This window comes from Myotis davidii, unplaced genomic scaffold (genome assembly GCF_000327345.1).
Source record: "Myotis davidii unplaced genomic scaffold, ASM32734v1 scaffold37, whole genome shotgun sequence".
In the NCBI taxonomy this organism is placed as follows: Eukaryota; Metazoa; Chordata; class Mammalia; order Chiroptera; family Vespertilionidae; genus Myotis; species Myotis davidii.
In genome coordinates, this window is record NW_006289395.1 from 956,858 (window position 1) to 966,906 (window position 10,049).

At 52.2% G+C, this 10,049-nt stretch overlaps 1 protein-coding gene and 5 non-coding genes across 6 annotated transcripts in view; all 6 read right to left on the bottom strand.

Annotated features, from left to right (window-relative positions):
* Positions 1-298: 298 nt before the first annotated feature.
* On the bottom strand, positions 299-370 carry TRNAD-GUC. The gene has a single exon. It is a non-coding gene; the product is annotated as a tRNA-Asp (tRNA).
* A 571-nt stretch (positions 371-941) lies between these two features.
* On the bottom strand, positions 942-1,013 carry TRNAP-CGG. Its single transcript has one exon. It is a non-coding gene; the product is annotated as a tRNA-Pro (tRNA).
* Positions 1,014-2,642: 1,629 nt separating this feature from the next.
* On the bottom strand, positions 2,643-2,716 carry TRNAT-AGU. Its single transcript has one exon. It is a non-coding gene; the product is annotated as a tRNA-Thr (tRNA).
* A 301-nt stretch (positions 2,717-3,017) lies between these two features.
* On the bottom strand, positions 3,018-3,099 carry TRNAS-AGA. The gene has a single exon. It is a non-coding gene; the product is annotated as a tRNA-Ser (tRNA).
* Positions 3,100-3,496: 397 nt separating this feature from the next.
* Positions 3,497-3,570, bottom strand: TRNAI-AAU. The gene has a single exon. It is a non-coding gene; the product is annotated as a tRNA-Ile (tRNA).
* A 725-nt stretch (positions 3,571-4,295) lies between these two features.
* Positions 4,296-10,049, bottom strand: part of CTC1 (CTS telomere maintenance complex component 1) — a 16,924-nt gene continuing 11,170 nt past the window's right edge. Inside the window, exons 12-23 of the mRNA XM_006761671.2 lie at positions 9,959-10,044; positions 9,498-9,825; positions 9,319-9,408; positions 8,867-9,060; positions 6,964-7,052; positions 6,695-6,869; positions 6,329-6,406; positions 5,761-5,905; positions 5,606-5,670; positions 5,210-5,375; positions 4,981-5,107; positions 4,296-4,822 (exon numbers count right to left, since the gene is read on the bottom strand). Of these exons, the coding sequence (XP_006761734.1) occupies positions 4,662-4,822; positions 4,981-5,107; positions 5,210-5,375; positions 5,606-5,670; positions 5,761-5,905; positions 6,329-6,406; positions 6,695-6,869; positions 6,964-7,052; positions 8,867-9,060; positions 9,319-9,408; positions 9,498-9,825; positions 9,959-10,044 (1,704 nt within the window). The 3' untranslated portion in view covers positions 4,296-4,661. The remainder of the gene's footprint in view (positions 4,823-4,980; positions 5,108-5,209; positions 5,376-5,605; positions 5,671-5,760; positions 5,906-6,328; positions 6,407-6,694; positions 6,870-6,963; positions 7,053-8,866; positions 9,061-9,318; positions 9,409-9,497; positions 9,826-9,958; positions 10,045-10,049) is intronic.

Consider the following 10,049-nt stretch of genomic DNA (forward strand, 5'->3'; position numbering starts at 1 on the left):
CACGCTCTCACACAGGCCATATGCGCCGCTCTCTCCAGCACCTTCGTCGCGGTCCAGTGTAAGGTGCGAGCGTCTCAGGGCTGCAGCCACGCGCGTCTTCTCCATGGAGTAGCACCAAGAGCAACTTGCTCCCAACAACCTCCAACTCCTGCGGCCACCGTACCAAGGACCGCCCCAGATCCTTCTGTATTTCTCCCCTCTTTCTTTTTATCTCCACCCCAGGCCCCAGGATGGGTATTTCTTAAATAAATAGGATTTAAAACAGAATGATCCAAGAAGTAAGAAAAGTTACTTCCTTCTCCCCGTCGGGGAATCGAACCCCGGTCTCCCGCGTGACAGGCGGGGGTACTCACCACTATACTAACGAGGAAGAAGACAGAGGCCGGGCTTTCCAAAGCCTTGATCTGTTTATTGCACCGAACTCAGCATGGTCAGGTGAGGTTCCTGGGGATTCTGTCCTTTCGATTGAGAAATACTGACGTGAAACCTATGCACATTCCAAACCACAACTGAGCGCGAATCCCCAGAAAAGCAGAAATGTACAGAAGGGACCGACACAGAGGCCCCCAAGGCTGCAGAGACCTGAGATCTAAGTACCTGGGTTCTTGCAAAAACATCCCTGAATAGGTCGCACCCCTTTTCACTGTCATCCACAGACAAAGGTTGGCCGGCACCAATCAAGCCAAAAGCTGGCTCTCGCCGCCCTGGAGAGGTACCCAGCAGGAAGAAGGGAGCAGATCCTAAGTGTTGCCCAGTCAAGTCCGGAAGTGCCCGCGCTCTTCCTCGCTTGTCAAGGAGTTCATATCGCGAGCTACTTCTTGCCACCGGGGCGTCCGCTTACAAAAGTGGTCTCTGCACATCCGCTCCCCTCCAAAGCCACCTCAGCGGAATTCAAATATCAAACGCTTGGTAATGCTCTAGTCTCCGCAAAACTCAAGGTAGGGCTCGTCCGGGATTTGAACCCGGGACCTCTCGCACCCGATGCGAGAATCATACCCCTAGACCAACGAGCCCACGCCAAACGCTAGCCGCAGACGTCTGTAGAAGTTGTATCAGGCTTGCTTCAATTCTAGGGCCACAAGTCTCGGTGGAACCGCCCTGGGGTGCGCTCAGGACCCTTCACCGGGACACTGAATACTCGGATACAAGGGTCTGGGTAACCCTCTCCGCTTCGGGTCCGCGAGCTCCGACTCTCCCCAGGAAATAACATGGGGGAAGTGGAAAAGAGTGGTTTCGGTCTCACTCCCGCGCAACCCTCCAGGACTGCCCGGAGCACCCCACTTCTCGTTCCCACCAGTCCCTCTCTCGCCGCAATTCCATATCTTGGAGTCTCGAGTTTTCCCGCTTCCGCCCGCCGTCCTCGGATCCAGAGCCCCCGCGCAGAACTTTGAAGACAAAGGTGGAGCTGCCTGCTTGGGGACAATTAATGAACCCCGAAATCCCTAGGTGAACACCAGTCCCTTATTCTGTCCCTGCATCTGTGTATCCGGGCCGGACCAGCTCCAAGCTAAAGCCTTTGTCTAGTAACCCATTGTCTTCCCAGACCGTGTGGTAGTGGAATAATTCCTGGGGCCTAGAAGACCTACGGAAGAGGCATCACTGAGATGGCGGGGTGAGGCAGGGAAAATCGGCTTTCCAACCCGCATGAGTGGGGCGGGGCGTCAGGCCTTGAGGACGGTCCCTGGCTTCTAAAACCCATACCAGCCTGGCCCCAGGGTTCACCCGCCGGTGAGATCAGGTCACTCCTACCCTCCCGTGCAGCCTCCACTCTCCAGTTCTCTCCTAGGGTGACCCAGAAGGAGACCCTCTTACCTGCTGCCTAAGACCCCCAGCAGGTAAGGGCCTGCTTGGTATGGCCCAAAGCCAGTAGACCCGGACGGACTGTTCAGTACACTGGCAATGCTCTCACCTGGGGACTGCCAAGAGTTCTGGTAGCGCCGGACGATTCAGCTGCAGGCCATGCGTTCTGCCTTCCCTCAGCTCAGTGCCAGCTCTGGGGAGTATTCCCAGCAGGATTCGGATCTGTTGGCCACTGGACACCCTGGTAGCATCTCTGAGCTGAACCATCTCGTTCCATGCCCATCTTCCAAGGAGGTTCAGGCCCTGCCAACGACCTACTTCTTGCTTCCTTCTCCATAGCGTTTACTTCCACCCGCACCAGCCTCGCTTTAGTGCTCCACAAATGGGCCCTGCCCTTCCTCAGGCTCTGGAGACTCTTCTCTACCCACCGTGTCCACAGGGTCCCAGCTCTTCAGCGCCCTCTTGCAAGAAACCAGATAGTGCTAAGCCAGACCTCTGCTAACTCCTAACACAGAATGCCCGCTTGTGGAGAATGGACGTAACTGTCTGTGAAGGGCTTGGTGCGGGAGCTGCACATAGAAGATGCGCCCTCCCGCGGTGTTTGGAGCAGCCGGCCTGGCTAGCGCTCCTTCTGCCCCCAGTGCCGGCGGGGTGTAGCATCAGCTGAACAAAGGAAGGTGTAGGAATTCACGGGACTGACAGCTCGACTCAGAAGGAAATCTGGATGCTGCGAGTGCGAAAATGTATAACCTTTGAGTCTTCGAAAATAAAAGCAATTGATGAATCCATTAGGAGACATGGATTCAGCGAAAAAACCGGGCTGTTTTCAGACTTAGAGCCAAAGGCACCGCTGGGATTCGAACCCAGGATCTCCTGTTTACTAGACAGGCGCTTTAACCAACTAAGCCACGGCGCCGAAGTCACTAAGAGCGCCTCTGATACTACACTATAGGAAAATATTGTTTGGGGCCTGGCCACATCAATTTCAGACCTAACATTAATTTTGATTTATCAGCTAAGTTTGGCATCAAACATCCATCCATGGAATCTCCATAGTGTTGAAAGATTTACGCCAAATATGCGCTGTTGGGGAGCGTCCCAGAATCGAGGATTCATGTAATGGGAGGATTTCGGAAACTCAGACCGAAAGTTTCACTTTGGGAAACAGCAGTGTGTATTCGGGCAGGAGAAATGAGGCAGGGGAAGAAAAAAGAGCACGTAGTCGGCAGGATTCGAACCTGCGCGGGGAGACCCCAATGGATTTCTAGTCCATCGCCTTAACCACTCGGCCACGACTACACATGTGCAACCGTGTCATGTCGGAAACCTTTGTTAGTTCCTATGCCCAGCAAACATCACTATTTTAGGGTTCCAGGACTCGGAGACCGGCGAGAGCGAATATCTTCGCTCGCAGCCTCGCCTTTCTGGAATTCTTGTCCCAGATCTTCCCCTTTCTCCCACCCGCCTCCAACAAGGCGCTCCCAGGGAAGAGAAGAGGCGGAAGTCTCCGGGGAACGCTCCCTGCGCCCTAGCTGAGGGAGCACCCTTCCAAAGGTTGAAGTGCGCTTACAATTCGAGTTTTGAAGAGCAGTGAAACCTGTGTTGTTTGCGGTCAGAAAGCAACTGGTTCTGGGAAAGAACTTCCTTGCAACAAAATGAGAAGCGGGAAGAAAAAAAAAAAAAAAAACCAGTGAGCTGGCCCGTACGGGGATCGAACCCGCGACCTTGGCGTTATTAGCACCACGCTCTAACCAACTGAGCTAACCGGCCAGTAGTGCAAAGTTGGGACCTTGAATCTACATATCTACAACTGTAAATAATGTAGCCAACATTATTAAACAAGGAACTTTTGTGCAGAACTAGCTTTGCTTTCTAAAAGCTCCCCAAATGCTGATTGGAAGTGGTCTTTAAAAAACCATAAAGAAATGCCCTCTGAATGACTTTAAGAGGTGTGGTCAGGTTCTTCTTCATTGAGTAAGCAGCTCCCAGGGAAGAAATGGGAGAATGCGGGCCAAATGTATGAGTACCCCTAACTAATTTGATCCTGCAACCCCTAAGTCTGAGTTCTGACTTAGGAATTCCTACTGGTTTCAAGGTGTGGTTCAAGAATTTGCCTTAGGGCCTGACCTACGGGAAACCTACAGCACTGACCACTTCACTGAGGTTCCAGAGGATAGGTCCCTCACATGACTCTTCCAATGTTGGCGCTCCCTCCACTCCACCCTCTTATTCCCATTTGTACTTCCCAACAACTCCAGGCTTGCATACCTGACTTCTTCCAATCTTGCTGACTGACACCATCAGGAATGTTGTCTAACTTGCCTCCAATTCCCCAATGTACTCCCCTTGGGTCTGACTTTTGGTATCATTTCTTCTGCTGGACCAGAGCTCTTAAAACCAATTTTGACATTGGTGGAAAACAAGGACGGAAATGATGGTGAACAATGGGCAGCTGCCAGGTCAGGAGGCCTGGGACCTCACAGACAGCACAAATGTAAAACATCACTAGAGCTTTATTGCAGGCCAAGGGGCCTGTCACAAGTACCCCCACAAGGGGCAAGTGTCTTGTTCCTCTAGCACCTGTCACAAAGACAGAACCCAGGTGCTCAGGGCCAATGAGTGCAGGTGGCTTTAGCCCAACCAGAGAGGACATATCAACAGTGCCGTGAGTTGCCTATTTCCCCTATCTCCCCAAGGCAGGCTGGCACAAGAAAGAATATGGAGGAGAAATTACAGGAGGGTAGCAGTTAGTGAATGCAGGGATCTGGCGTCCTAGTTCAGTCACCAAGAAGGTAAGGGCCACGACGAGTGGGAGAGGCAGGGGCCCAGGCCTCAGTGCTCCAGCAGGGCAGGAAGACCTTTCAGGCCATTGTTGCAGTTCCGGTGCAGGAGGAAGCAAATGCCCCCAGGGAGCTGGAGTGCTCAGGCTCCTGGATAGACAGACATGACAACTGGATCCTGGGGTTCACACGAGTCAGGAGCGGGAGCTTCCCACACTGGAACTGCTGCAGCCTGGGAGGTTCTGAAACAGGAAGAGAGGAAATGCATGTCCTATGCATGCGGTTGTTACTCCCCATCCACCGTTCTCCTCCCCAACCCCAGAAATCCCCCATCAACCCCTCATCGCTCTTCCTGGGACCCCTCTGTCTACACCCCACCCTCCCATCCTTACTTCCTTACCTACAGGGATGATCTTGGAGGGTCTCCTCTCAAGCTCAAAGGAAAGCACAATAGGGCGGAGGACAGAGAGGCTGGTACAGAGCGTCCGGAGGAAGGGGGTCAAGGGCTCACCAGTCTTGGCTGAGGACTAGAAAGGGAAGCTCAGGATAATCAGAGCTCAGAATCCTAACCTCCCTACCGAACCCTCAGGAGCCTGGGTATCTGAGCCCCACTCCCAGCCACACCTCACCTCAGGCTGGGCTCCAGGCCCTATAAACTGCAAGGCCACTTTCCCTGGCCCTCTGACAAGCTCTAGGAGGGAGGTCCACTCACTAGGACACAGCCCTAGTGCTGCTGCCACATGATGGTTCCGACAGGTCACCACAGCTTCAGCAGTCCCATCCTCCACCAGGAGCCTGGGGTAGAAACAGAAACTCCCAGAGCAAACCCAGGGCCAGTCACCTGAACCCAACATGCCTCCCTCTCCACTGTGTCATCTTTAACTCACTCACCCTTATTCATTCAAAAATATTTATCAAAGCAATTCCCTCAAGCCAAGAATTATGTTAACACAGAGACAGCACACAGGCAAAGCCATGTAACAGGGAAATAAATGGGGTGATAGGTGCCCACTTTGCACTCTCACCTGATGCTGGCCTGGCTTACAGATGTCTGAGTGGGGCAAGTGGAACCCTGATGAGTACACCTTCCCTGGGATGAAGAAAGTGGTTGGAAACATCCTCTTGGTCCCATCACATCCCCCTGCACCAAAGCACCCAGCCCAGCCTGCCCCTCCCATACCTGGATGGAGACACTGGTACAGTGGGCACACACCCAGAGGAGCTGAAGGCTGAAGACAGAAACGACATGGCAGGAGGCAACGGCCTGGAATGGGGCCTGGCCGCCCTGCAGCAGCCTAGCCAGGTAGATGTGGGGCAGAGGGACACTAAAGGCGAGAGAGATGGGTGTCAAACCGTCACAGGGGTTCTGAAGGCTGGGTCTGTCTGGAGCACTCAGCAGCTCAGGGATGGAGATAATAGTGGCGCGCATGCTCCTGGAAGCCCCATGGTCCCCATTTTGATTTCTGATCTCAAATCGTCATCGATTATTTCTCAGGCTTGAGCAACCAAGATGTTAGCCCAGAAAAGCTGGTTGCATTTTAGCCTGAAAAGCCTTTAAGAGCTTAGAACACCAAATCTTTCTGGGTAAAATGACAGGTATTGGGCATTTTTATTTGGGACTCTGACTCAACACATTCTGCTGGGCTTGGAAATGATTGTAGTTATGGCAAAAATTCCAGAACCAGGAACATGTGTGGGATGCAGATGTGAGGCTGTGAAGTTTGGGGATCAGGACCTGGGGCACTGACCTGACTGTGGTTTCCGGGGGGAAGCTCAGGACCTGCATATAAGTGGATGACTGGAAACAACAGTAAACATTGTGGGATCTGAAAGTAGAAGAGGAGAAAGAAGTCAATTTGAGGCTGGAACAGGGAACAGGCGTGGCCACTCCCCTGAGGAATGCACCCTCGCCCAGGCTCTATTAAAGGAGGGAAGAATGAGGGAAGGACTGGTCTGGAACATCTAGTGAGGGTAGAGGGCATAAATTCCAGAGTGACATATCGAACGTAATATTGAAAAGGAGGTGTCGCTGTAGCAGAGTTAGGTAGCGGTGAGCATGGAAGAAAACCACATCAGTAGGGAGAGGAGGCAAAGCCAGCTACGTAAATCTTTACCTGGAAACTCTTTTCTCCAGCTGGTTAAAGTAGACCCGGGCTCCTGGAAGGAGTCCTAGTGGGGGAGGCAAGTGTGGGCCTTCGATATATATGTCCAAGTGAGGGCGGAATTCACAGTCAGCAGTCTCCACAGCTACAGTTATCTTCACACACCCCCTCTTGGCTTCAGTGCTCCCTACGGAGGAAAGGGGAGGGGCCAGTGGTGTCTGCCTGCATCACAAGGTCCCATCACTCCATTTTACACCTTCCCCCAAAGGAGGTGTCATTACCTGGCTTTGTCCAGCTAGCAGCAGGAAGTGGCTCACACAGAGTCCGCGACAGAATCTCAGCTGAGAAAGACACCAAGGAATTGGTGAAGCTGAAGGGTCAAAAAAATATAGTGAGAATGGAGGCCTAAGAAAGCAGAGAATGGAGAGTCAGGTCCAGGGACAGAAAAAGTAGCCAGAGTCCCTGCTAGAAAGTCATCTGTAAGGTTCTGAAAGCTCTCATGCTGTGTTGAACCACACACTGAAAGTAACAGGGCTTGTGGGGGACGGGCGGGGGGCGAGGGGGTGTAATAAAAATAAAAACAACAGGGCTTATGGGGAAAATAAGGTTGTGGCAGGTAACTCAAAACTTATACAACTTGTAACCAGAGGTCTTACCAAGAAGTACACCAGCAGAATTGAATCTCCACTTCCATCTCAGTCAGTCCATTATCTACAGTTTATATACTGGAGCTCATGCCCCCTCCTTCAAATCATAGATCCTTAAACACATTCACTTCGGCCCTAACTGGTTTGGGTCAGTGGATAGAGCATCAGCCTGCAGACTGAAGGTTCCTGGGTTCAATTCTGATCAAGGGCACATGCCGGGTTGCAGGGTCTATCCCCAGTGGGGGGCTTGCAGGAGGCAGCCAATCAATGATTCTCTCTCATCACTGATGTTTCTCTCTCTCTCTCTCCCTCTTCCTTCCTCTCTAAAATCAATAAAAAGTATACTAAAGAAAAAAAATTCACTTCTAGTAGAGACCAGTTTCATAAAAATTGCACCTACAATTCAGTAGGGTTTTGTTCGTTTGTTTAAAATAGGAGAAATACCTCTGCAGCTTATTTTAAATTTATTTTTATTAATCCTTACCCAAGGGTATTTTTCCATTGATTTAAAAAAATTTTTTTTATTGATTTCAGAGAGGAAGGGAGAAAGAGAAACATCAATGATGAGAGAGAATCATTGATCAGCTGCCTCCTGCACGCCCCACACTGGAGATCGAGCCTGGAACCTGGGCATGTGCCCCAACAGGAAGTCAAATTGTGACCTCTTGGTCCAAAGGTTGACATTCAACCACTCAGCCATGCAGCCAGGTGGGCTCCACTGATTTTTAGACAAAGTGGAAGGAAGGGGGAGAGATGGGAGAGAGAGAAACATCAATGTGAGAGAGATGTGAGAGACACATCAATTGGTTGCCTCCTGCACACATCCTGCAACCAAGGTATGTACTCTTGACCGGAATCGAACCCGGGACCCGTGGGCTGAGAGTCTATCCACTGAGGCAAAGTGGCTCGGGCTCCCTGCAGCTTCTTCATTTGCACTGCAGCCACCCCGAAAGCTTACATGGGGAAGCATAGCTGTTCCTGAAGCCATAAGCCACTTCTTGTACTGAAGGAGGCTCTTCTCTACAGATTCTCAGCGTTTGTCCTTACGTTTTTTTTATTGTTTCTTACATCTCCTCTTCTTGCTAACGCTTTTCCTGACTTCTGAGAAAGCCTGCTCATGATCACTTCAAAACAGTAACACGCTTGGGGGAAACCAGGTATGAAACACAATTTCCATCTTAACACCGACAGCTTCCTGTAGGACAGCGGTTCTCAGCCTGTGGGTCGCGACCCCTTTGGCGGTCGAATGACCCTTTCACAGGGGTCGCCTAAGACCATCCTGCACACCAGATATTTACATGACGATTCATAACCGTAGCAACATGACAGTTATGAAGTAGCAATGAAAATCATTGTATGGTTGGGTCCCAACATGAGGAGCTGTATTTAAAGGGCCAGAGGTTGAGAACCACTGCTGTAGGAGCTAAATCACAGGAAAGAAACACGCTGTAGCAGGGAATGGACCATTCACCGTATCCAACCACGGCAGAGGAGCAGAGAGCAGCCCAACGAGCCGGAGAAGCTGGCAGACATTTACTTGTCACTGAGCAGGTCGGTCAGCGAGGATTCAGGCAGTGCCTTGTTGGTACTCGGCACATCTGGGATGTCCCGGGAGCGCTCAAGTTCCAGGGTCCATGATTCCTGGACAGTGAGGCAGGATGTACAGCCGGCCAACTCCAGAGGACGCTGCGATATGCAGGATGAACCGCCCTCCTCAAACAACGCTGGTGTCTGCCAGGAAATGGGAAGACAATGGACTTGAGTGTGCCCTGGTTCTGAGGAAGGTTCACAAAATACTATGACCCAATTTTGACTTCTCTCTGGAGCCTGATGAAGGAAGTGACTTAGAAATAGACAATCTTTCGATTTGATCGAGATCTACCTTTCTGCTAGGAGACCTAGAGAGTGACCAGGCACTGGCACTTCCTCTCCAGATCCCAAGCCAAAAAAAGCTTTCTGGGGGAGGGTCTGATGACGTAGGGCACTCACGGGAGGGCCAGGAGCCACGAGTCGGTACGCTTGCCCGGGGTGCAAGAACTCGAACCAGCGGACTGAGGGGCCAATAAAGATGAGGAGAACCTGTGAGGAAGGACAGCGGGGTCCTTGGGTTCCAGACAGGAGCCAGGGGCACACCGGGCAAGCCCTAGATCTTTGAAGTCCCAGCTCACCTTCTGCTCCTGGTTCTCATCTCCCCTGTGCTCAGGTGGGCCCCAACCAGCTCCCTCCTTCCTCTGGGTACCCCCGAGCCAGCTCCCTGATATGTGGAAACTGAGGGTGGGCTTGGCCACCTCTGGACTGGCTCCTGGGGGACCACAAAAGTTCCTCTTCATCAGTGCCTCCTTGTGGGACAGCAAGAACAGCCGGCTCTGTGCTGTATGGGGACCCTCGGGGAGGGCGGGCTCTGTCTGAGGAGGTGTTGAGGAGGTGGCTGAGTGAAGGAAAGGCCTGGGCATAGACCAGATCAGGGCATCAGCCAGAAAGAACTGGACATAGACTCTGTTGGCGAAAGGAACAGGGTTCTTAGTGAGACAGGCATTGGGTGTTGTGGCCCCAGCATCCCAACCCCTGCTTCAGGCCCTTCCCCTTTCCCTGGGAGGCTTGGAGGGTAGCCACTACCCCAGAAGCCAACCTGGCCCGCTGCTCCTGGATGAAGCCGTCCACGCCCAGCTCCTTCCAGGAAGGAAAGCTGCTCCTGACATTCCTCTCGATGACCAGCTGGA